This window comes from Protopterus annectens, chromosome 1.part0 (assembly GCF_019279795.1).
Source record: "Protopterus annectens isolate FY-2018-M chromosome 1.part0, PAN1.0, whole genome shotgun sequence".
In the NCBI taxonomy this organism is placed as follows: Eukaryota; Metazoa; Chordata; order Ceratodontiformes; family Protopteridae; genus Protopterus; species Protopterus annectens.
In genome coordinates, this window is record NC_056725.1 from 1,892,969,334 (window position 1) to 1,892,996,868 (window position 27,535).

The 27,535-nt window shown below is 42.6% G+C and overlaps 1 protein-coding gene across 1 annotated transcript in view; it reads right to left on the reverse strand.

Moving 5' to 3' along the window:
• The window catches only part of SPEF2 (sperm flagellar 2), a 2,540,087-nt gene that overhangs the window by 2,414,116 nt on the left and 98,436 nt on the right, over positions 1-27,535 (reverse strand). Inside the window, exon 2 of the mRNA XM_044069998.1 lies at positions 14,330-14,483. Within this exon, the coding sequence (XP_043925933.1) occupies positions 14,330-14,483 (154 nt within the window). The remainder of the gene's footprint in view (positions 1-14,329; positions 14,484-27,535) is intronic.

Genomic DNA, 27,535 nt, shown 5'->3' on the forward strand with positions numbered 1-27,535 from the left:
CTGAAGTCAGCCAGATGAGCTGGTTCAAATGGAGCAAGTGAAAGCTTCTCTAACACAAAATGAAGATCTCAAGGAGGTGTCACCAGTTTTCTTGGAGGCCTCCTATGCAAAACCCCTTTCAAAAACATTTTGCCATGAGAATGCATTGAAACAGGAGGATCCATGGGCAGACATGCTGAAATGTCTGACAAAGGAACCTTGATGGGGGAGTATAAAAGCCATAGGATAGTAACTTACAAAAAAAAAAAATTGTAAAATCAAAGAACAAGTAGCCCTGAACTGGTGCTTGTTATGTTGTTGACACAAACTAGAAATCCTTGTCCATTTACTAATATGTGATTTTCTTGTAGCAAGCTTTCTTGCCTCCAGTAGTATCAGCTGTATATCCTCAGTCAACAGGTGCCTAAGCAGATGTAAGCACAGTTGAAGTTAACTGGGGTCTGAAAGTATCAAACACTCCCGATCTTGTGTGAGTAAATCCATTCTGTGAGGAAGCTTGTGGTAATTGCCTCTGGCTATTTATGAAATGAGAGAAAACCAATGTTGCCTGGGCCAGAAGGGAGTTACCACAATGATCTTGGGGGATTCCTTCTGAATCTTTGGAAGTACCTTGGATATCAGTTGAAAGGATGGAAAATCATACAGGAACATTCCTGTCCAAGGAAAAGAAATGGCATCTGTCTTCTGGGTCCTCTTGCATGGAGTCCTGGAGAAGACTATTGCCAACAGAATTTACAGAAAGGAGGCAAACCGGTCTACTTGAGGAATTTCCCACAGATGGATCAAATCTTGTAAGACCCTCTGATCTGGTTGTCATTTGTGAGTGTCTTCCTTTGTCACTGTCAGCTTGTCTCCCACAATTTTGCTCTAACAGAATGTAGGATGTCTGCAGAGTGAAAATGTGCTGTGAAGCTATATCTCAAGCTAACATGGCTAGTCTGCAAAGCGGGTATGATCTGGTACTCCCTTGCTTGTTGATGTATCACATGACTGTGGTATTGTCTGTAACAACTAGAAGAGGTCCAGGGGACCAAAGATGATTCATAGAGTTGAGTGAATTGGTCAGGGCATGCATCTCTTTCATATTTATGTGCTTACATATTTTCCTGTCTTTTCCTGGTGTCCCACACACCTTGCACTTTTACCTCTCCAGACACTGCTCCCCAAGCAAAGTCCAAGGCGCCAGTGGTGACTGACTGCTTTGGAGCTGTTTCCATCAAGTGATTGCTCTCATAACAAACTCCACCACTCGGATTTGAAAAGAAAAATGATATTAGTGCTGGGACCATAGAGACTTCAGATACTATTGTCTTTCTCATGTGGAGTCTTTCCAGTGGTATCATCAGAATTATACATGCCATGAGACCCAAAATCCTGAGGTATTCCCTCACAGTAACACAGGTCTGAATGGAAAACCTTAGGAACAGATCTAGATATAGATCTATTTTTCTGTGGATAAAAAGCTTTTTTTAGTCAGATCAGCTTGAGTTGACTGATGGTGTGGGTACGTGGTGAGTGCCCTAAAGCTTTGGAAGCTGGATGGCTATTTCCTTAGGAGGATTTAACCCATATAGCTAAGGCTACTGCAACACTGATCAACAAGATGATCTCCACTAATTTCTAAGTTAAGAACTCCAAATCAGCCTTATGAGAAAGTTCAGAAGGAAAACGTGTAAGTTTCTTTGGCACAAAATTAAGATCCTACAAGCAGCCCCCTTTCTTCTAAATAGAATAATATGTAAAACCCCTTTCAAAAACTGTTTCTCTTGAGGAAGGGTAGAAATTGTGGGGAATCCATGGGCAAACAAATAGAGAGAGCCATGAGGAGAATCATGATAGAACAGTAAGAAAAGTTTGGAGGATAATAACTCACACAAATGTTGTAGAACTATAGGCTCATGGGCCTTAACAGGATTCTTGTTCTTGCTTTGGCACCAATTAAAAAAAATAATTATACCATAAATGATTTTCTAGTAGCAAGGATCTTAGCTTCTTTAATCCCTACTCTGCAAGTTTCTCCTCAGAAATCTGGTGCCTAAAAGATACTAAGGTTATTTCATCCAGGCATTTAGCTGAAGAAGTTGAAGATTGGGCTGTATCAAACATCTCCTGTCTTGTGTGAGTAAGTCAATTCTCTCATGAAGCTTGTGGTAATTACCCTTGGCCATTTTCAAAAGAAGGGAAAACCACTGTTGCACTGGTCTAAAGGGGAGCACCACAGTTATCCTGGGAGAGTCATTCTGAATTTAAGAGTCCTGGTTATCACAGTAAGCCCCAATTTCAACTTCCATTTATGGGGGACTGTTGTGCTCCTGTTCAGCTTGTCTGCAACAATATTCTGGTGGACCTTAAGTAGCCTGTAAGGATGGACTGTATTTTGTTGTGAGCTCACAGAGCTATCATAGCTATGTTTATTTGTTTATGTACCACATCACTATGGTATTGTCCATGAATATTAGTAGAAGGCCTGGAACCCAAAGATGATTTAGAGATTTGACAGCCCCATTTATTACAGCCATAATGTATTCAACATTTATCTGTTTTAGTCTGTCCCCCTTCTTCTACAGACCCTGAATCTTTGCCCTTTGGCAACTGCTTCCCTAAAATGTCTGAGGCATCTGTGGTTACAGAATGAGCAGGTCCACTCACCAGAGTAATTCCTTTGGCACATATCTAGTACTGGAATCTGAAATTATATGGGGTGGTGGTTCAAATCAAATTTGAGGAGCCACTGAATTCTCATCATATGAAGTCTGGCTAAAGGAATCATGAGAAGTGGCCATAAAACTCAGAATCCTGAGATCTTGTTCATTCTGTCCTTCTGATTCAACATTTGGGTCTTCAAACTGCTTATTGGATCCAACCCAGCAGCATTAGGGCTCCAGCTTCAAGTCCATTTAATGCACTAGTGCCCCCGCTGCTCCAGAGCTTGTTTGCCACCATCATGTCAAGATGTGGATCTCTTTTGCTGACAGGTAAGTGCTCCAGCTCATAGGTTTTTACTGTTATTGTACTTCAAGAGATCTAGTGGTAATTCTTAGATATTGTGATTTTTTAGAATAATTCTTTCTCTTAGACTTTAGCCCGTTTTTTTCCCTTTCTTCCTACCAGCATTTCCCATAGTCATGTATCGATACAGAAAAAAATCTGTTTGGGATAACTCATATTTATAGGTATAACTTACTGGGTTTTCTGCTATTTTCTGAGGATAGACAATGTTGGTGACAGTTAATACCAGTCCTGCTGTTGTTGACTTCTTGTGTTGAATTTGAAATGGTTACAAACAAGTAGAGAAGCTTTAAGAAAGGCTCCATGTGCAGGCATAAAATCTCCCCTAAGACACTGATGGTCTTTGTGTTGCGTGCTTGGGGGTGCCACACCTGTCAGTAGAATGCAAGAGTTGTGTGAGGTTTGGCCCCCTAGTTCTGGCAGACAGGAAAGAGAAATTAATATTGAAAGGGCTACTGTCCTTGGATCTGGACCCTTGCAAAGTCAAGAAAGCAGCTGACAAAGTCCATTAACATAACAATGTAGAATTGAAAGAGAGATCCTTAGACTCTTTGAGACACTCCATGGTTCCAGAAACTCTGAGAATGGATGTACCATGGTGCAGACCCCAACATATATTCCACCTCCAGATCCGGAGCCAACAGAGCTGATTTTTGTAAAGGATCCTTCACCTAAGTGACCAGGTGTCCAGGAGTCATAGAAAAGTGATGCATCATGTCTGGTCTCAACCTCCCTCTGCATCATCACCAAGTTCCTTCAGGTCATACAAGAGCATATCAGAAGTGGAGTTGAATCACCTGATAAGGATCTTAAAACACAGATTCAAATGAGAGTCATGCCTTCTCCTTTGGTTCTGAAGGTAGTCAGTTCAGACAATATGCTCCCCACTATTAGCACCGTTCCCAGTATGCTTCCCAGATTCATTAGTCTCAGTGCTAATCTTTCATCTGGGGCCTAGTTCTTTAGAGCCAGCACTCACTATGGTGTTAACTCTGGGGTTATTAGGTCTGAAGCATTAAACCCTGATGCCCTCAGGGCTGAGATAATCTCAGAGTCAGGAACGCGAGGATGAAGCTGCGGTGCCATCTTCGGAGCTGTCTTGCATTGCTCCACTGGTGGTGTCAAAGATTTTGACTTTCAACTCATTGATTCTGATCCTCTTCAAAAGACCATTCACCTTCTCTGCTTCTGGAATTCTGTCCTTGGCTCTGGTTATTTCTCCTGCAGGGAAAAGAATCTAGTGGCCAGGGCAGCTTATTCCAATACAACAGGGGTCAGAATATCCCTTCAGGTTTTGGGGAGAATCACTGCATCTCCACAGAGGGAAGAGGCACAGACTTCCTTGAGACTGGCTTCATCCAGTGACTCTCATTCCCTCTCACCTTCCTCCTCTTGGGCATCCTTGGGTCAGAGTTGACCAGTTAGCCTTAAATCTACTGCTGAATAGCAGGTGAAGTCCCCTGAGAAGTCAGGTAACACCTCTCCTAATATACCAAAGAAGAGGATATGAAAAAGGAATCACAAAGACTTTCCATTGGAATCTCTCATATCCAATACTGACTTGTATGATAAGAGAGGGATACTCCCTGTCCCATCCCAAAGATGTTTCTTTTGGTGAGATTTTAGAACTTATGCAGCAAAGGGAATCATCACCAGCTGTCCTCCCCTTTCAGGACAAGGCAGTACCTTTTGAAGCTTAAGGTTTTACCCTATCTACTTCCTGGGTGATCCTTCCAGCAAGCAAGCAAGTTAATTGACCTGGCAGTGAAGAGATCATGGCAAGAGCCAGACACATGCAAAGCATTACCAAATAAACCATATAGGAAACTTAGGCCTCCCAGGGGCATGCAGTACTCAGTAAAATCCCCCTGGTAAATTCCATCATTGTGGCGACAGCAGCCTAATAAGAGTTGCCTGATGATTCAGCTTCTATCCATTCTCCCAGCAAGGAGTCCAGTGTTAATAGTTTCATAGGTGTGCATTAGGCTAATGACCACTGGGGCCTTTATAAGCCTAGGCAGGAATCCCAAATTTCTGACAAGTTCTAGTACCCTTGATAAGAGGGTGATGTACAACTTGAGGAAGTAGCTGCATGCTTCAGGCACTTTTCTTTAAGGGCCATATACTTCTCCACTCATATGAATTGCTTCCTAGAGGATTTAGCTCAACAGGCTCTAATCACTTTGAAAGATCACCTGACATCAGAGTCTAGAAAGCAGCTGGAAGCAATTTTGGCAACCATGTCCAACGTTACCATCCTCTTCATGCGCCTTATCCACGATGCATCAAATGGAGTGGTGAGGGCAGTTGGAGCTGGTGTGGCAATGAGGCATCAGGCATGGCTGAGCCTCTGTGAATGCACAGACCACTTCAGAGAATCTTTCATCAAAACCTCCTTTGACAGAAATTTGTTGTTTGGCACATTGGTGAAGAAAAGGATGCAGAAAGGCAAGCAGGATGGCAAGACTCTTTCTCTGCCATCAGCATAAAGTTCAAAGTCCCTCAAAGAGCTTATAGTAAGTACCAAAAGGAACCATACTCGCTCTAGTTCAGAAAGTTTAGACATCAGCAATATGAAGCATCTTCTATTAGGGACAGTCATGGAAGAGGTAGCCTCTTTAATGGATGCAGGCCCAGAAGCAGAGGAGATCCACAAAACCAGGGATATCATGGGCCCTTCTCAGACAGGAACCACAATGTTCCTGAAGGACTGCCCAACTGATCTCCTCTGGAGGCAGTCAGGGGTTATTTGTCCCTTTACGCAATGATGTGGCAGGCCATCATACAAGACAAATGGCTCAAAGGGATAATATCCACGGGCTACTCAAAACCATTTTTCATGACTCTCCCAAACCTTAGAAGTCATTGCCAAACATCCAACCAATCAGGCCAAGGAGGCAATAAGAATGATTGCTTTACTGCTCCCCAAAAGAGCCATCCAGGAGGTTTCATCAGACCAAAGAGGGCCTAAGTTTTATTTGACATTCTTTTTGGTTTCAAAGAAAACTCAGGTCATCAGGCCCATACTAGACCATAGCCTTCTAAACAAATACCTATGAAAAACCCAGTTTAGAACTGTCATGATGTAGTCAGGTCTGTCCTACCTCAAAGCAAATGACTGGATGTGCTTACTGGACCTCCAAGATGCTTACCTTCACATCAACATTGCAAAACAGTCAAGAAGGTTCCTTCACTTTAGGTTAAGAGCCAGCCATTACCAATTCCAAGCCTTGACCTTTGGTCTCAGCAAACCCCCCAAGGTGTTTACCAAATACATGGCTGTCGTAGAGGCTCACCTATATCTACTGGGACACAGAATCTTCCATATCTCATTGACTGGCTCCTAGATGCTCCATCAATGGGGACTCCCATGAAGGGCAGGGATTGCTTACTCAGGCTGTGTCAGTCTTTGAGAATCTCCATAAATCTTCATATGTCAAATATTCAACCAGCTCAGAGGACTATTTTCATCAGCTGCCATCTAGACACTACATTGTCCATAGTTTCCCTACCAATGGACAGAATTTAAACCTTGAAAAAGGCAGTGCAGACTTTACTTCAGGCTACCTCCCACATGGTGGCTTTAGATCTCAGAGAGTTGTGGCTGATGGCATTGTCAATTCTAATGATGCAATTTGCATGCTAGCACATGAGGATTCTATAGTGGCTCCTTCATGTGCTGTGGTCTCACTGTCTGCATCCTCTCTGCAAAACAGTTACCATAGCCAATTCTTACAGGAAACATTTACAGTGGAGGCTACCCTTTCTTCCACCTTCCCAGTAGTTGCCATGACCACAGAAGCCTCCTCCCTAGGGTGAGGGGGAGGAGGCATTACAATGGGTGGATAACCCCCATTTGGCAGAGATAGATTTGGGTTTCCCTTCTCAGGCTGCATCTTAGGGACCGCTCCCAGATTCTGCATCTGCTGCAGGATCTTCTTTCACACAATGACAAAGAAGGATCACCTGGATCTCCACATCCTGAAACTAACTACTTTGTTTCTCAATTTTCAGTAATGACCATTGAAAAATCTCTCTCTTCTGAGATGGTCAGAATCTTAACAGCCTCCCATAAGGAGTCTACTTGCAAGACTTACCCTAGCAAATAAAAGAGAATTGAACTATGGGCCTCCTCACAAAACACTGATCTCTTCTCAGCTCTGGTTTTGGACTTACTCCACTTCCTAGCAGACTTATTCAACTCCAGATCTAGTTTCTCCACAGTTAAGGTGCAACTAACAGAAATCTAATTTTCATGTGCGCCGTTAGGAACATTCTTTCTCTTCATATGAGCTTTGTAAAGCTATTCTCAGGTGGGCTTTTTGCTCAGGTCTGTTAAGACAGAGCAGGTTCCCCCTTGGCATTGAAATCTAGTTCTGGAGACATTAACTAAACCCTCCCTGGAACCAGGTTTTTCAGCCTTCTTGAAGTTCCTTTCCTGGAAAACTATCTTTTTGATAGCTATTACTTACTCTAAAAGGGTTTCACAGCTTCATGTGCTATTGACATCAGCCTCTAACTTGATGTTCCACAGAGACAGATCGTCACCTCAGCCAAACCCATCACTTCTTACTAAGGTATCTTCTGAGTTAACCATGTCAGAATCCATTCATCTTTCAGTATTTTTTCCTAGTCAATCCAAGAAGGGGAGTACATTCTATATATGCTCATTATGCATAGACAATTACACTTTACCCTTCATAGATCCAAAACTTTTAGAAAAGATTAACAGTTGTTTATTTACCTTATACCTCGCACAACAGACCTTTGTCAAGCAAACCCAAAGCTATTTCCACCAGGACAGTAACAACTTTTATCACCTTCTACCGGTGTTCTTTGACAGATTATATTTGCAAAGCTGCTACTTGGACTTCTATGTATACATTCCTTGAACCCTATGCATTAGATTACATTTCAAGGGCTACAGCATCCTTCAGTGCCTCTCTCCTGAAAGGGCTCCTCTATCATGATGCTGCCCAGGATATGAAGTAGTGTGGGATTCTGATCCACACATCAGATCAGATGGACTAAATGAACAGGATATGAAACTTATGTACTTACCATAACACTAGATCTTTTCATTAATGTCTATCTGATACAAGAACCCACCCTCCGTCCCTCTTCCTTGCACTTATAAGACCAAAAGGATTTTGACATTTCTTTGCTAGAGCTTACTTGACTTTCAAGCATGTTTGTTTTGCAGTTAGGTTTTGGGGTGTCAAACCAGATATGAGATAACTGGGGTATTAGTGCACTATGGGAGGGAAAGTTCTTAAAGGGACTCAAGGATGGAGCACTAATACTGCCCAGTTATGTCAGACTAGTGGCTCGAGGACCCACACATCATATTGGATGGAAATTAATGAAATTATCTAGCATTATGGTAAGGACTCAACTTTCTTATATTCCTTGGCAGATGGCAGACTGGTTGGAGAATGTCATAAGCTGTGTCTTGCAAAATTCTACTTTGTCCTGAGAAAGAAAAGCCATCACATGGGATGTATCCAGAAGACATTCAGTAAACGCTAACTATGCTTAACAAGTTGGAAAAGAGCAAGCAAAATAAGGCAGTCATCTAAATATGGGAAAATGTGAATATCCTGCAACCTGCCATGGTCTGTTACTGGTGCCAAGTACTTTGTAAACACCCTTGGAATTGTAAACAAGATGGAAGTTATGTGTTTACCATAACACTAGATCTATGTTGCCTTATTTTCATCTGGTTCAACCTTTGGGTTATCAGATCCAATCAAATCCAACCTTAGTGCCTTTCAGATGCTTTGGATCCAGTGCTCTGACTCCTCCCCTATCTGTAATTCCCTTTATTACCCAAAATACTTCAGATCGAGTTTGCAAACTCAGAACCAGAAAAAAATATTTTGCAATCACGATATACAGGCTAGCCTATGAGTTGGATTAAGAACAAGGGTAATATTATAAGGCACAGCAATCAATGGCTGCCCAAGAACAAGGCCCCTGGAGAGGTCCTTCCATTCAAAAAGAGAGAAAGGTGACAATTTAGGAAGGGGGATGATAGGAGGGATGTTGAACCAGATGAGAACAAGACAACACAGATCTAGTGTTATAAGTACATAATTTTTGTATCTAATGTCTGTTTTCATCCGATCTAACCTTTGGGACAGACTCCCAAGCAACTGGAAACACGGGTGGTATAAAGGGAGGATGTTCCTGAGAATAGTGGAGCCAAAGGATGTGTGGGATCTGGACTGTACATTCAGCTTTTAGTGAGACACAGAGATGTGAACAGTAGATTATAGCTGCAGCAGAAATCTCATTAATAGTAACTCTGCCCATAAAAGCAGTAGAAGTAGCTACAGCCCTTGCAGAATGACTCTTTGCTTTGTTAGTTAAAGATAGTTCTGGCTTTTCATGCACAAACATGATACAATGAGACAGCCACCTAGACAGAGTGACTTTCAATACACTTTGGCCATTTTTTTTCTTTAGAAAATGCAACAAAAGTCTGATCAGATTTTCTAAAATCTTTAGTCTTGTGTAAATAAAATCTGAGTTGTGAAAGAACATCTAATAAATGAAGAGTATACTCTATTTGTTAGAAAATTCTGGGAAGAACACTGGCAGATTCATAGTCTGATCGAGGTTCATCTCAGATGCCACATTTGGAAGAAAAATGGGATTTATTATCAAAGACACCCTGTCCTTATGGAAGCCCATGTATGGAGGCTTACAGGATAATGTTTGCACTTCCAAAATCTGCCTTGCAGAAGAAACTGCTACCACAAAGAGAGTTTTCTAAGAAAGTTATTTTAAATCCATTATGGCTGCAGGCTCCAAAGCAGCTTGAATAAAGACCTGAAGCATGATATTAATGTTCCATGGAGGAACTGGATCACTAATAGGAAGTTTCAAAATGAAGGTTCCCTTCAGAAAAGCTTTTGAAACCTTTAGGGAAGCAATGGATGTTTGATTCTGCCCAATGTCAGAATTAGAAATGACTGCTAACTGTACCTTGATGGCTGCAAAAATTGAGTATTTTTAGAAAAGATCTGACAAGAAATCCAGAATAGATGGAAGAAGTGCCAAAAAAGGATCTATTCCCTTGGAAGAGGCCTAAATGGCAAACCTTCTCCACTTGCTAGGATAAGCCTTTCTGATATATGGCTTTGGTGAGGCAGAAAAATGTGGACCACAGGAGTGGAAAGCCCAGCATCTCTGTCCACAGAATTGAAGGAACCATGTGGTTAGACTCAGACTCTTCAGATCCAGGTGTCTGCTTTGATGGGTGACTCAGGAGATTTGGATGACTGTCCAATGTCCAGTGAGGATGTATTACATGTAGCCAGAGGAAGAGAAACCAAACCTGACAGAGCCAAAAGATGGCAATGAGGATTACTCTGGCCTTGCACCTCCTGGCTTTCTGAAAAAAAATCTCATTATCAGGGGTATGGAAGAAAAGGCATACAGGAAACCCAGGACCAACTGTGGAATACAGCATCTCTCAGTGATGACTCTGTGGAGGGATCAGGGCAAAGTAACTGTGGTATTTATTGTTTAGGTACAAAGAAAAAAAGATCACAGCAAAGTTGGCCCCAGTGACTGAAGATTTGCATCAACATTGTCTGATTGAAAAACCACTTGTGAGGTTTCATCATGTCAGGATCCTTCCTTGGTCATTGTGCCACTAGGTCTATAATGTCATCAATGGGAGGCACTATCCAAGAAGAAGAAGAGCCAGCCCTAAAAGCTTCAAGGAACACTGACTCCTCAGGAGAGAGTGTGTGCCAGTGGAGCAAACCCCTCACTGTTTCATCAATTCAAGAAAATCACCAAAGGTAACATCTTCCAAGGGGGATCATTAGGACTGTTCACCTTCATCGAAGTCTATGTCTTAGTGACTGACTCCAGAGAGGAGTACAAGTGTCTTCTTTTATAAATCTGTTTCCTAAGACCCTGCCTCATTTGGGCTGCTTGGGAAGGGTCAGAATCAAACTGGGAACTTGCATGGTAAGCACCCTAAAGGCTGAAGGAGACTGACTGTCCCAGATGATCAGGATGTCTGCAGTCAGAAACAATATCCAATGGAGGTTGGGACAGAGTCAAGCATGACAGAAACACCCTTTTCTCATGGTCTGGAGAGAACCCTTTCAAATGCCTTGAAAGCTGATGATGCAGTTGAAGCCAAAAAAAGCAGCCCTCCAATATGAAAAGAAGATAGGCGGAACACCTTCCACTCTGGCCTGCTCTGAGGCTGACAAAAGAGGCAAGCTATCAGGTCCCAAGGAACCAAGGGGAAGAGACAGATCTGAAAGCTATGGAGTCAACTTAGCCCCTAGAGTCTTGGCCCTATAGGCTTCAGCTCCAAGACTAATCCTGATCTGAAAAAATCAGAGTTGAGAGACCAAGTGATACCACTGGAGTCAAAGTCAAAAGGACTATCAGCTCAGATGTAGATGCTCTGGGAAGGCTCAAATCTGTGGGCTTCAGATCCAAAAGTCAGATTGGAATAGGAAAAAACAGAGGAGGAATAGATGGACCTGTACCTGGGATGCCCAAAAAGGATGGTGCCAGGAGGTCTCCCAGTTGAATCTGCAAAATGAAGAACCTTTGCATCATCTTGTTAACACCTGCTTCAGTAAGACTTCTTGTCAAACAGAAGGACCACAAAGACATAGCCGTTGAAGTTGGTTGGTATGAATGCCTCTCCTATAGTAAGGCAAAATGGAGCCTAAGGCTTATAGATTCCAGTGAGAAATGGGAACGAGGCATTGGAAACAGATTTGAATAGCTTCTGTGTCCTAACACTTTGTCATTTTCAGCAACAGACCCAAAAACTTCAGAGACTGTTTTCTGGATTACAAAGGTAGCTTCTCTACAGACCCAGATAATTATGGGCCAATGAGTCTCACCAGCCTTATATGTAAAGCGATGAAAGTCATCATAGCAGAATTAATTTATACAGACCCTAGGCAACTTAATGCAATTAGACCCCACTCAGTTTAGTTTTGTGAAGGGCAGTTCCTGCCTCCTGAACCTAGTAAGCTTTTTTGAAAAGATTACAGAGGCTGTGGACAATGGCCACTCTGTGCACACTGCTTATCTTGACATGGCCAAGGCTTTTGTTACTATTCCCCATGCTAGAGTTACTGAAAAAATTAGACAAACAATGTAAACCTTTGCATTATCCTCTGGATTGTAAACTGTCTATCCAACAGAAGCCAGGTTGTAAAAGTTGCTGCTACATTCTCTGAATGTAAGGTTTTAATGATCAAGGTGCCACAGTGATCTGTTTTGGCCCTCTTCTGTTTGGCATTTATGTTGCTGACATCCAAGACAAGCGAAAATCCCAGAAGTGTGGTTGATCATGCTTGCTGATAATTGCAAGTTGAGTACTATTATCAGCTTATCCACTGATAATAAACACCTCCTATCAAGGGTTGGAATATGTGCATACCTGGTATAATGAAAATGGTCTTAAGTTAATTGCAGAAAAGTTCAGCATAGTAGTGTTTGGCAAAAAGCTGATTTGACTGGGTCTACCACTAGTGCTCATGTGCTAATAGCTTAAAATATGCTCGCTGCCATTTCGTCAAAAAAACAAATGCTCCAACTCTTACTAGCCAGATGTTCTGTAATTACTCAGCCCTTCTATAACTTACCAGAGCCATAACTCTAACCTTAAAACTCCTACCCAGTTCCTAACCCAGATCCTCACTCACTTAATCACTTACCCTAAAACTCCACTCACTGTCCCTAACCCTGAAGTCCTCAAGAGCTGCCTAAACCCAAAATTCCAGTTCTCCTCTCTAAACCTAAATTCAATGATTGCTCCCTAACCCTAAAATTCCCTCCTACTCCCTAAACCTAAAATTTCCCTTTCTGTTCCCTAAACCTGAATCCCCTTCCCAATTTCTGTCCAAATCTATACTCCTACTCCCATGATTGCAAGCTCTTGCCTCATTCAAACTCGAATAATGTGATTGGATAAGGTGTGGAAGATGCTTGCCGGAAATCATGTTCAAGTTTGAGTGGGAGCAGCAGGCTACACAAGCTACAAAACACTTGAGTCCCTGGCTTCAAGACAGTGGTCTTTGATTGCCTGAGACTCAAACACTTGAAGTACAAATGCTTGCTTCTCATATGTTATAAATAGCACTCCTTTTCAGACAGTCACAGGGGACCTGGGTATTTGAGTGGACAACTCTCTCTTGTTCAGTCATTATGCTTCCACCATAATCAGGAAATCTTTCTATATGGCCCGATTAATTACTAGTGGAATATTTTCAAGAGCCAAGGAAGTCATCCTACCTTTGTATTCTTCCCTTATCAGACCCATCATCCAGTACAATGCCCTCTTTGGTATGTACAGATCAAAGCATATTGATCAACTGGAAAGGATCTAAAGATTCCTAACCAAGAAAGCTAAAGGTCTTAAATCATTCAACTATCCTGAAGGATTAACACAACTCTGCTTATACTCAGTAGCCTAGTAGCTGCTCAGAGATGACCTGTGTCTAGCTTTTCAAGCCATGAAAGACCCAGTCCTAGTTGAAAAGCCTATTTTTTACAAAACCAATGCCTGTACAAACACCCTCACTAGGAAAATAAATCTCACCAAAACATAAACAAGACTCACTGGAGGGATAATTTACTAACAGTGCATATTCCCAGATTATGGAATTAGTTTTCACTGCAGGTCAAACAAAATACTGGTTTGGCTACCTTAAAGGTTTGCCTTGATAGTAGATAGACTGATACAAATTTACACCAGGATTATCATGTAAGGCCCTGCATGATTTCAGAGGTAAATGACATGAAGTACTTGATAGGGGTGGCAAAAATATTTAAGTTTCTCTAAATAAGACTGCGGTGGTGGTGCTGTGGTAGCATTGTCGCCTCACAGTAAGATGCTGCCCTGTTCAATTCTCAGCTAGAATGTCTTCTGTGTGGAGACATGCGTGAATGGGCATACCTTCATTGAAGGTTGTGCATCAGGGCCGGCAACTTGGCACGTAAAAATCTACTGCCAATCATTAGCGGATCAGAGTTCCGCTGTGGCGACCCCTAACCGGGAAAAGCCAAGAGACACAACAAAACAACTAAAATGTGTATATAGCTAGTCATCTTATGTTCTCCCATGATTGCTTGCCTAGTATTATTCTTATGTTCCTATGTTAACTAGTTGTCAAAATTGACATGCAAATATGTTTTTTGCAAACATATTGCTAACAAGCTGCAGCAGTGTTCACTATGACTCTCTTAACAAGACTGAGTCTCAAACAAAATGTTACAAAGTTATATAAGCATGTATATATTTAATTAACATTCATCTTTACCTTACCTCTTGTGCTTCATGAGCTTTAAGCTGTTGTACTAGAACCTTACGTCGTCTTTTTTCCCTCTGTTCTCGTGCCAAAGCATCTTCCTCCATCCTCTTTCGAATCTTCTTTATGTAATCATCATTTGATGGAAACAGACCTTTAACCTGGAAAGGGCTACACAAAATGGTAAGAGAACATATTTGACATGAATTATTTTGTGCAGATATTCCTTTTTACCACAAGCAATAAAACAATACTACAGAGACTGAAAGACTCTTGCATTAACAAAAGTTATGGGTAGTTGCCATAATGTTGGAGCTGGGCAGAAGTTTGACAGGTGTTAGTACTACTCATCCCACCAACTTTTCTGAAGTTGCTATCCTCACCCACAACTCCCATAATACACCATACCAGATGGACTGTCACTCCAGGTTTGGAGCAGGTTAACACAAGTGAAGTTACTGAAGTTAAGGCAGCAGATGGTAAGATGCTTCTTTGAAGTTAGATCTCCTCTCACAGATTCAGCATTATGCTGATTACCTATACATTTTGCATCCAGTATCAGAGAGCTAAGGCTACAGCAATAAGTATCAGGACAACATCCCTAGTTCAAGTCTGCTGGGTGGAAGACCTATAAAAACATTTTTTTTGGAAACCAAGTGCATGAATGGAAAACCTTGACTTAAATAAGACCACCGCTTACAAGTTGCATCCAATGTGTAATGCACACAAGATGTATAGGGATGACTGAACAGCAGCTGTGCAAATGCCAGCCAGGGAGACATTATGGAAGAGAGTGAGTATGCAGAGACAAGTCTGGTGCAGTCCTATCAGAATGTGTATTTGGGTGGCTTTACAGAAGTATGCCATATTTATCTTTAAGAAAGTTGATGTCATTTGAATACTACTTGAAAAAACATTGTTTAGTAACTGTGCTGCATGTGCGCCCCTTGGCAAAGGAAACAAAAAGCTAATTAGTCTTTCCTTCTGAATTTGTCCTCTCTACACTGTACTGGTGTTGCCTGCATAACTTCACACTGTACAGGTGATACCACTCTGACTAGAATAGTGTCAAAAGAAAACTGTCAGATAAATAAAACTGACATAAGTGTCTGTAACCACAGTGGTAGACGTGATGCTATCTTTTTTTCAGTGACACTATCAAGACTAGATAAGGCAGGGTCAAACAGAAGGCCTGTATATCAGAGATTTGCCTTATAAAATCATGTCTTCCCAAATAAGAAATTAAAGTTATATACCTTCTGTTATGACAGATGTGGATTAGCACTTCCATCCTCATTATCAACTGGACTAAGACCATCAGGACTCAGTGAGCCTGGCAACAGAAACATTCCTGGGATACCTGGTTTCCTCCCACTTAACACAATGCTGTAGTTCTCAAGACTATTCTCCAGATTTCTACAGTCCAAGTGAGGCAGAATCACAGCAACTACTATGTGAATAACTAAGTAACAAATTTACTACACTATCTCACTAACCACTAGCACACCAATTAGATCTAGACTGAAGGAAGGAGGGTGGGAATGACAATGAAGATGGAAATGCAAAATCCAGATGAAAATAAACTTATCATAACAGTACCCGTTAGAATGATCACTGCCGCATAGCATAGGTAAATGGGTTATATCCTGCTGAAGATGTAACAGCAGTGTAAGCCTGCCCTATACCTGGAAAAGGAATTTGGTTTGTAGTGCTTTGTAAAGGATTGTATAGAGAACCAAACTGCTGCTTCTCGAATACTTCTACAGTTCATCCTTTTCCAAAAAGCTACAGACAAAGCCAATACCCTGGTACGATGAACCTTGATTCTTTCTGGAACTACCTTATTGTGGGGGGGGGGGGTATAACAGAAGGTAATAGCATGAGAAAAACTTCTAAGAAATTCTGCTTTGACACAGCTTGACACAGCTTGTTCTTCCTTCTTACCATAATAAGAAATAAATGACTGCTCACAGTTTCTGAAAGTTTTATTTCTGTCACGATAATAGTGGCGTTGCCTGTGGACATCCAGAGTATGAAGAACACTGTCTTCTTCATTTTTATCAACTGAAAAGAAGACAAGGAGATGAACAGCTTGGCTCAGAGTAAACTCAGATACCCCCTTTAGGCATAAATGAAGGATTAATTTCATATGAGCTTGCAAACCAGACACTCTTCTTGCAGAAGTCAGCAATTAGCAAAACATTTCCATGTTAAGAACTTTAAATCGGATTGATGAGTTGGTTCAAAAAGAACAAAAGGTATGTTTTTGTAAAACAAAATTTAAGATACCAAGGAGGAGCCACCTACTTTCTAGGAGGCTTGGTATATAAAAAGAAGTTATGTACCTACCATGACGTTCCATGTTAGTTGTCTTCATCTCACCTTCTTTCTTGTTGGTTGGGATCGGAGCCGATCCTCGGCTCCAACACGGCCATCTTCTATAGCTCGAGAGCTGTTTACTGGCTCGAGGCTACCCCTTATCCCATGATGCCTAGCGATAGCTACCCAGATCTCGTTTGAAATAGCTAACCCCAGACATAGCCAGAGAATAAACCTGTCCAAACAAATAAGTTGAGAATACCTGTCATACTCTCTAAGTCAGTAGAGGAAACAAACCAGTGAAACCAGAAGTACTCTCGGTCCAATGGGACGGATGGTGGGACGCAAGAAAGAAGGTGAGATGAAGACAACTAACATGGAACGTTATGGTAGGTACATAACTTCTTTATGTTAAGTTGTCTATCTCGCCTTCGTTCTTGCTGGTTGGGACAGCGTCCCTAGCACCTACAATTCTGGGTGGCTCATTGGAACAGACTCTTCAGAATAGTGGAACCAAAGTCAGCTCTGCTCCTGCAGACCATATCTAGCTTGTAATGAGAAATAAAGGTATGAGGATTTGCCCACGTAGCAGCTGCACAGATAGAATCCATGGGCAACCAAGACTGGAAGGCTACAGAGGTGGCCAAGGCCCTAGTAGAATGGCCTTTTGGTTTAATAGGTAACTCTTTGTTCCTTAATTGATAGATGAAGTTAATAGTGTGAGACAACCACCTGGATAAGGTCACCTTGGAAACTGGGAGACCTTGTTTGCCTAGAGCATAGGAAAGGAATAGTTGGTCAGATTTCCTTATTTCCTTAGTCCTGTGCAGATAAAAATGCAATTGTCTATGAACGCCCAATTGGTGTAATTTGTACTCTGCCTTGTTGGTGTGCTTAGGGAAAAACACAGGAAGGTCTATAGATTGGTTTAAATTATTTTCTGAGCAGACTTTCGGAAGAAACGAAGGATTAGTCCTCGGAGCAACCCTGTATTTATGAAAAACCAAGTATGGAGGACGAACACATAGTGCCTGAAGTTCAGAGACGCGTCTGGCTGAGGTAATAGCTACCAGAAAGAGTGTCTTCCAGGATAGAAACATAATGGAGCAGGACACTGCTGATTCAAAGGGGGGCAGAGTTAAGGAAGTTAGTACCAAGTTAAGGTCCCAAGGAGGAGGGGGATCTCTCACTGGAGGCCTAAAGAGAGTAGTCCCTCTCAAAAAAGCTTTACAGAGCTTATGAGACATAATATTTGAATTTGACAAACCAACATGAAAGTTAGAAATGGCCACTAATTGAACCCGGACTGTAGCAGAAGCGGACCCGGAATGAAAAAGTTGTGCTAGGAACTCCAGAATTTCGTGGACTGGGGCTGAAAAGGGATTTACATTCCTAGCCTCTGCCCAACAAGAAAAATGTTTCTATTTACTAGCATAAGTTTTTCTGGTTGTGGACTTGTGAGAGGAGACAATAATCTCACGTACAGCCGGGGAAATGCTGGGAAGACTGGCTAAGGTTGGAAGTGGAGCAACCAAGTTGTGAGCTGGAGTGTTTGGAGGGATTGCTGCAGCCCACCTGACTGATGAATCAGTAGGTCTGGAATCTGATCCAGAGTCCAGGGCTGATCGAGAAGGTAATGGTGCAGGAACGGAAACCATATCTGTTGAGGCCAGTAGGGGGCAATGAGGATCATTTTGCAACCCAACGATATTGCTTTCTGTATGAGTTTCGGTATCAGGGGAAACAGAGGGAAGGCATAAAGAAGTCCCTGAGGCCAATCATGGACTAGAGCATCTCTGGGTGTGTGACCTGGAAGCAGAAGAAGGGAGAAGTAGTTGCTGCATTTGCTGTTGAAGGGGGTGGCAAAAAGATCGCAGCAAAGCTATCCCCATTTGCAGAAGATCAGATCCGCAACTACCTGATTCAGACGTGAGGCATGAGAATAGCTCTGCTGAGCCTGTCCACTATGACGTTGGACCTCGCAGGGATGTGCGTCGCGATCAGAAATTGTTGGGAAGAAATCGTCCGCTGCCAGAGTCTGAGTGCTTTTCGACTAGGGGGTAGGACTTGGTTCCGCCCTGCTTGTTGATGTACCACACCACTGACATGTTGTCCATTTGAATTGCAATGGTCCCAGAAGGGAGAGAGTCTTGAAGAGCTTGCAACGCTAGGAGCACGGCTCTCATTTCTAGGACATTTATATGCAGGTGGTACTCTGGAGGCTGCCAAGTGCCTTGGACTGTCCTGCCCTGATAATGGCGTCTGTGGTCACTGTGGCTACCGGAGGGGGCTGAATGAAGGGTCTGCCCTGAGTCACTAGTGGGGAGACCATCCACCAGGAAAGGTGCCTTTTGCATGCTTCCGTAATCATAATCATGTGAGACATGGGCAGCTGTTGGAAAGACCACTGTGTGAACAGAAGCCACTGAAGGATCCTCATGTGAAAGTGGGCTAGTGGGATTAAAAGAATGGCTGCTGCCATGGAACCCAGAGTTTGAAGGATGAACTTGACTTGGATTCTTTTGCTCTGCAAGAGAATTTGTACCTGCTGACGAATTGTAGACACCCTGTCTAGTGGTAGTCTTGCAAACATTTTCCTTGTGTTTAAGTCTGCTCCTATGTAGGTGATAGACTGACAGGGCAACAAGGCAGACTTTTAGAAATTTATTGTAATGCCTAGCTGGGAGCAAATTGTGATTGGGTAGTCCCTGGCCTGTAGAAGTTGATGCCTGGTAGTAGCAGTGAGGAGCTAGTCGTCTAGGTATGGAAACACCTGGAATCCTTGACGTCTCAGGTGAGCCGTGACCACTGCCATACATTTGATGAACACCCTGGGGGCTGTGGTGAGACCAAAGGGTAGAGCTCTGAACTGGTAATGACTGGTTCCCAGCTGGAAGTGAAGAAATCTCCTGGAGAGCCTGTCCATCTTGATATGGTAGTACGCGTCCTGAAGATCTATCGAGCACATCCAATTGTCCTGACCCAGAAAGGGTAGAATGGACTGTAGCGTGACCATCCGAAACTTTGTTCTTTGTACAGACCTATTTAGCCTGCTGAGATCCAGAATTGGTCTCCAGTCCCCTGTCTTTTTTGGTACCAAAAAGAATCTTGAGTAAGTTCTGGATCTGTGCTGGTCTGCTGGGACTGCCTGGATGACTCTTTTTTCTAGCAGTTTTGAAACTTCTATGACTGCTTGGTCCTTCAGATTGGGTGGAACATCTGGAAGGGGTTTCCTTGACTGCAAGGGGGGGTTGACAGAAGGGAATTTTGTAACCTCCAGATATAATGGACCATACCCATTTGTCTTGCGTTAAATTTTACCAGGCTTCTGGGTAGAGTGAAAGTCTTCCCCCGACTGTCTCCAGAGGTGAGCAGCTGGGCAACCCTTTAGGGATGCTGAAAGGGCTTATCCGAGAAGGATTCTCTGTTGCCCTGGTTCTGCGGACCCCCTCTGCCACGAGGGCAGCATCTGTTGCTGTTGTTTCCCCCTCTGCCCCTGGAGGAAAAATCACTACGTGTGTCAGGCAAGGCTCCTTGGGATTTTCGGAACCACATTTTTCCACTCTTCTGACATTTGGGATACGGTCTAGAAGGAGTGGAAAACCTGACTCCCACAGCAGAGAGAGTCTTGCTTTCTTGCTCACACCTAGTCAAAGTGTCTTTCACCTGTGTTCCAAAAAGAAAGGAATGATCAAAGGGGGTGTTGGTGAACGACGCTCGAAAGGGTTCCGCAAAATTGCACAGCCGCATCCATGCTTGCCTCCTAAGGGCTACACCCATACCTGCAGCTCTACTTGCACCATCGGCTGCATAAGAAATGAGCCTCATGAAGGAGTTGACTATAGAATTAAGAGTTACCAACTGGGAAACTACTTTAGCTTGAGACCCCTCAGCTGAGGGATCTTGAAGGGTATCTCCTACCTCTTTAAGGAGATCCCTTTGAAGCTGGGTAAAATGGCATAAGTAGTTCAGTGACCTCATAGAGAAGGTCACTGAAGCAAACATTCTCTTCCGTATTCTGTCCACAGTCCTAGACTCCTTGTTAGGAGGATGGACAGATGAAGAGGTCTCCGCTAACTCTTTTTTGGTGGCTGCTGCTACCACCATGGCATCAACAGGGACACCTTTGGTAAGGAACTGCTTATCATGGGGTGCTGAGATGAACTTGCCAGGTCTCCTCAGAGTTGGTTCCACTGTATCCAGAGCTGACCAAGCCTTTTGAGCCACCACTGCCATAAGTGGATCGAAAGGCGGAGAAACCCAGGAGGTGGAAGGTCATGAACCGAACGCATCCAGAAATACAGCCACATCCTTGGTAGGGGCTAGGGGATTCCAGTTCCCCCTCTGTTTAAGCATTTCTAGGATGAACGAGAAGGAAACATCTTTAGAGGGGGATCTCAGGGACCCTTCTGAATCATCTAAGTCTGTATCAGAAGTGACAGACTCGGGGGAGTCAATGTGCTTCCTCTTGCACTTCTTCTTATGAGGGGGCTCCTCTGAATGATCAGGGGAGGCCTCGGAAGAAGAAGAAATACCCAATGAGGTGTCCTGGGGTGCCGGTTCCCTACGCTTGGGGTCTGGAGGAGGAGCAGAGGTTGGCACAGGCACTACAAGGGACGGAGCCGGTGGGGCTGATAGTGGAGCTGACTCAGTGGCCAGCACACTCCTCATGACATCGAAGGCATCCCTGCCATGATGCAGAGAAAGCTCTGGTTCCGAAGAAATTGGAATCTTTCTCCGCACCGAGGGAGACGGCTCCGAGGCTGATGCAGGAGCCGAGCTCACCTGTGCCGAAGATCCGAGAGGGAGAACGGGGTCGGACAAGGGTCCGATGCCACTCACCCCCTCGGAGCCGACAAGGGAGCCCCGGCACCCAGATCCCTTGACGGATGGCACCATCAAGGGAATCGGAGCCGACGACGGAACCGAAGGAGATAGCGTTATCGGAGCCGACGGTTCCATTACTCGAACCCCAACGAACTCCAGCTCTGAACTCAATGGATTCGGAGGAGGAACATCGATAGAAGTGGATGGAGCCGACACCTGTTGAGGAGGGCTGGACAACATCTTGGCAAGTGCCTGCGATTTCAGCAACCTACTGACCACTCTCTCCATATCGTGATCCGACAGCCTGGAGGACCAAGAGGAGTGAGAAGATCTGTGACTGCGCTCGCTCTGAAGCAGGGGAGACCATGAAGCTGAATGAATTGATTCCAAGGAAGGGGACCTTAGCCTCTTGTGGCTCCAAGATGGCTCCAAAGATCCTGATGGAGCCGACGGGGAGATAGCCTTATCGGTACTGGCCGGAACCAAAGTAGAAGGTGTAATCTGAACCAAGGACGGCTCTGAACTTGGTGCCGACGGCTTGGAATATTTAGGGGATTTCACAGGCTGAGTCTTGGCCGGTGAATCCTGGGGCTTTAAAAGACCCCTAAAAATAAGCTTATTTTTACGCTCCTGCAGAACTCTTGGGCTAAATGCATGGCAGATAAAACAAGAGTCTTGCAGGTGCACGGCGCCTAAACAATAGACGCAAGAAGTGTGCCCTTCTGTCACAGACATTTTCTGACAGCATGAGTCACACTTCTTGAATCCAGAAACTTTGGATTCTTTCGACATACTGACAAAAAGAACACTAGAAATACCTACAACAAAACCTATCTAGCAAATACAGTCTACACAAAAACACTATACTAGCAGACTAATACTAAGGTTTTTTTTTTTTTTTTTTAGGAAAGCCTCTAACCTAAATGGCTAACCTGACAAGAAGAGGATAAAGGGGGGGAGGGGGAGAACTCTCTAAGGTAAATGAGTTCTATAAGGAAGGGGAGGAAAGCTACAATAAAACACTAGCTAACAGAGAAACACAAGACTAAAAATTAACAATAAACCAGAAAAAAAGGACTATTTCTAATGGTAAGAAAGTTGTATAAAAAAGTTATACGAGCCTGAGCCAGAAAAACGACACCTCGTAGCTGAAGCAGCAAACGAGATCTGGGTAGCTATCGCTAGGCATCATGGGATAAGAGGTAGCCTCGAGCCAGTAAACAGCTCTCGAGCTAGAGAAGATGGTCGAGTCGGAGCCGAGGATCGGCTCCGATCCCAACCAGCAAGAACGAAGGCGAGATAGACAACTTAACATCATCTCTTTCAATTTTTTTAAATATAGCAATGCACTGAAAGGGGAGGATCCATGGGTAGACTTGCTGAAATGGCCAGTAAAGGAACCTATATAGAGGAGTAAGACAGGCCAGAATATAACTCGCACAAATACTGACGGACCAGAGAAATACTAACCTTAAAAGGGTCCTGATTCTTGTCTTGGCACCAACTAGAACATTTTTTCCATTTGCTAATATATGATTTTCTTGAAGCATGTTTTCTTGTGTCCTTTAATTCCCACTACAAGTCCTCAGAATGTAAATGCCTAAAAGGTATTAAAACTATTATCCAGGCTGTTAGTTGAAGTTGTGTGAAATTGGGAGTGTATCAAACAACCTTTCTGTTGTGTGAATAGGTTCACTCTACAAAGAAGCTTGTAATAATTGTCCTTGACTACTTCTAAAAGAAGGGAAAACCAATGCTGCCTGGGCCAGAAGGGAGCCACCACACTAATCTTTGGGAAGTCCTCCAGAATCTACATAATGACACTGGACATCAGTGGAAAGGACTGAAAAGCATATAGGGATATTCTTGGGCAAGGAAAAGAGAATGCAGCCATTTTCCATACCTTCTTGCAGAGAGTCCTAGAATGGAATTTGGCAAATAGATCTATCTGAGGTTATCCCCACAGCTGATTCAGTTCCATTCATAAGGGTTTGTCCTGGTCCTGCCCAGCTTGTCTGCTAGAGCAGTTTACTCTGATGGGATGTAAGATGCGTGCAGTGTGAGAATGTGCAAAAAAGCTACAGCCCAGGTTACCATGGCTAGTCTACACAGAGGGTAAGACCTGGTTTCCCCCATTTGTCTATGTAACACATCTCTGTAGTGTTGTCTCTAACCTCTTGTAATGGTCCTGGGGGCAATAGATGATAGCGACAGAGAGCTGAGACCCTTTATTACTGCCAACATCTTTTTCATGTTTATGTGTTTTTGGCATGTCCCTTTTGTTCTAAAGACTCTCCATCCTTGTTCCCATAGACACCACTCCCCAAGCAAAGTCTGAGGTGTCTGTAGTCACAGACTGTGCTACACCTGGAAGGGAAAATGGGAGATTTGGATTCAGACAAAACTAGTGCCTCCACCACAGGAGTTCCCGTTTTATGAATCCCGAAGAGGAATCTGGAAAGTCAGAGGATTTTGGTATTGTGACCATACTGACCTTTGATTTTTTTCTCATGTAGTGTCTGTACAGAGAAATAATGAAGATAATGGAAAACACGACTCCTAGAATCTACAGAAATTACCTTCCTGAAACTTTGGTATGTGTGGATAAACTCAGGAATAGATACAGATCTACTTTTTCCAGTGGAAAAAAATATATTTGAACTAAGGTATATAATAGACACCCCAGGAAAATATTTTTGCAAGAAGAGGTCAAGCTAAACCTTTGGATGCACCCTTGAAACCCCAGTTCATGAAGAAGATCTCTAACTCAAATGACAGATTCTTGACACTTTGAAAAAGACGGTGCAAAGGTAAGACTGTGCAAAGCTAAGCAAGTCATCTAAATAAGGAAAAATGTGAATGCCATGCAGTCTACAATTGGCTATTACTGGAGCTAAATACTTTGTGAAGACCCTTAGAGCAGTGGATAACCCAAAGGGTAATACAGAGAACTGAAAGGGTGACCCAGACACAGACAATCTTAATATTTGAAATCTGGAGCCATGGGAATGTGATAAGCATCTTTTAAATCCAGGGACACTAAAAAAAGTTAAATGGGGAATGAGAAGTAACAGACTGTGAAGGTATAGCATTCTGAACTTGGAACTATCACAAACTGGCGTAGAAAAGAAAGATCTAAACTGATCTCCATGACTACTTTCCATAAAGCTTATTTCTTTGGTACAAGAAAAATTCCCTTCCCCTTTATATGAAGGAGGGACAGCATCCACTACCCTCTGAGTTAGCAAATGATGAATGACAGGAGGGAAAAAAAGTCTTACCGGGTAAATGAGAAAGAATCCCTTGAAAGGAGGAAGAGATTCCCACTGCCATCTGTATCTCTGATGAAGTAATCTTAAAAACCCTTCTTTTTGACTATTTATTGCCAAAGAGAGAAATGGAAAGCCAGATTTTGGGGAAGAATTAAAAGTGTAGCAGGCTGTGAAGGGGGGTTTTGAAGATAGTCATTCAGACTTGTTAAACTGTTCTTGTTTCTGTGGGGCTCCTCCTTTCTTTTTGGAATCTCCTTGCCATTGCTTTATAAAAGTCTGCTTACCAGGAGTTTGCTGTTTTTTTTTTTTATTATTTGTAAAATGAGGCAGAGGCAGATGTAAACCCCATCACAAATTTGGTGAAGGAAGGTGCTAAATCTAAGAAACTACCTGAATCAGCTTCCCTCTTTCATAATACATTTTAAGGACCTCTGCAGCAGATGGTCCAAACACAACCTCTCTACCTAAGAGAGAATTGAACATTACAACTTTTACATTCTCAGGAAAGAATGGAGTATGCAACCAAACAAACTTTCAGAACAGTTTCAGTAACAGTATCTCTAGAAGTGTCATCAATTGAATCATAAGCACATTTTAGTGTGTTTAGTCACTTAAGACACAAAAGCAATAAGATTACAGATATACTTTTTCCTCAGATAAAGGAAAACAAGCCATAATGTTCCTCATATACTCAAAAGAAAGAAACATAAACTTTAGCATCTGGGCTTATCAGTTAAAAATTTGTCTAGTGTAGCACAATGATGCCCTCCCCTCCATCACCAAATCTTTCAAAAGCTTTCTTATTCTTGTCAAAGGGGGAAAGATTAGCATTTACAATATGTTTTGCAGCTGCAGGATTTACCAAGTAAATCACTGCCAGGACTGATTTGGGATTAGAAAATAAAAGGAACTCTACACAATCTCTTTGCTTTCTTAGGGGCAGCATACCATCTATCAAGAAAGTTACAGGCTGTTATAAAGATATCCTTCCAATGCTGGAAGAAAAGGAGGAACTGGAACAGGTTCAGGAAATTCCTGTGGTAATAGATCATTTTAATTCTATAATGGCAGTGGAAGATCAATATGTACTGAAGCCACTGATTCATTCTAGATATGGTTTCAGGAAAAGAAAATCCTTCTAATGGAATAAAAGAAGAATCACTCTACTCAGATTCAGAAACACAAGGACAGAAGTGCAGTTAAGCAAGTAAACTTACCATAACAGTAGATGTTTGAATGCTCACTGTCACAATAGCCTAAGCTATATGGGCTATATTCTGCACAGGATATAACAGCCAGCCAGCTTCCAAAGCTTTACAACAACTTCCACGAACCCAAACAGTTAACTTGAGCTAAGGTGACTAAATTTAGGTGTCAAGCCTTTCAGAGCTTGCATGCCAGATGTGAGAGGCAGACCAAGCTCTGAAGGAACATTGCTAGGAAAGGAAAACAATACATGTTCAAACCTGGCATAAGAACACACACACACATACACACACGCACACGCACACACACACACACACACACACACACACACACACACACACACACACACACACACACACACACACACACACACACACAATAATAAGGGGTGGAGGGAGGCAGCAGCTACTGCAGCAGTGATCATTTGAACATCTAGTGTTATGGCAAGTTTACTTCCACACCTGTACTGTGCTTGTACTATGTTCATTATTATGATCACTGCTGCAGTTGCCCAAGTTATATGGGTAGATTACCATAACTTAAAATAAATGGAAAGTGAAAGGGGAATGAGAAGGTATCCAAGAGCATTTTGAAATGACCTATCAAAACCTGTCCTAGACATAGAGAAAGTGCATTGTAAAAGTACAGAGAGGACAATGCTGCTGCTTCTAGAATACTTCTAGAGTCCAACCCTTTCCAAAAAGCCATAGATGAAGTGAAAGACCAGGTAAAGTGAGCCATGACTCTGTCTGGAATAGTTTTATTGTGGTGAGAATAGCAAAAGTTAACAGCTTGAGACAACCACTTGGAAGTAGTCTACTTTGACAAAGGTTGTCCCTTCTTCTTACATTCTCAAGACATAAAAGAAGGATTAGTTATCAAAGAAACCCTATTTCTGTGGAACATCAAATAAGGTTGACCCACCACAAGAGTTTGCATCTCAGATACTCTTCTTGCAGCATTCAGAGCAATGAGTAAATCTATTTTCCATGTTAAGAACCTCAAGTCAGCCAGATGAACTGGTTTGAATAGAGCAAGTGTTAGCTTCTCTAACAGAAAAATTAAGATCCCAAGGATGAAGCACTGGTATACTTAGAAGCATCTTATGCAAACCTCGTTTTTCACATGACACTGCACTGAAAGGGGATCTATGGGCAGACATGCTGAAATGACAAATAAATTAATCTTGACAGAAGAGTACCATAGGACAGTAACTCACACAAATATTGTAAAATCAGAGATACTATCCCTGAATTGGTGCTGGTTCTTTTATTGGCACTAGCTAGAAACCCTTTTCTGTTTGCTGATATATGATTTTCAAGTAGCAGGCTTACTTATTTCCATTAATACCTGCTGTACATCCTCAGAAAACAGGTACCTAAATGGTATTAAGCCCCTATAATCCAGGCTGTCAGTTGTAGTTGTTTAGGGTCTGGCTGTATCAAAAGCATCTACTTCATTTTGTCAAAAACTCTAATAGTCGAATACCTTTTTGTTGAATGTTATTCATCAAAGTGTCTCTCCATCTAAAATGCATTTAAACGAAAATTTTCCCAGGGAAGAAAACGTTTGGCCAACCAACCAAGCGTCACAAAAATA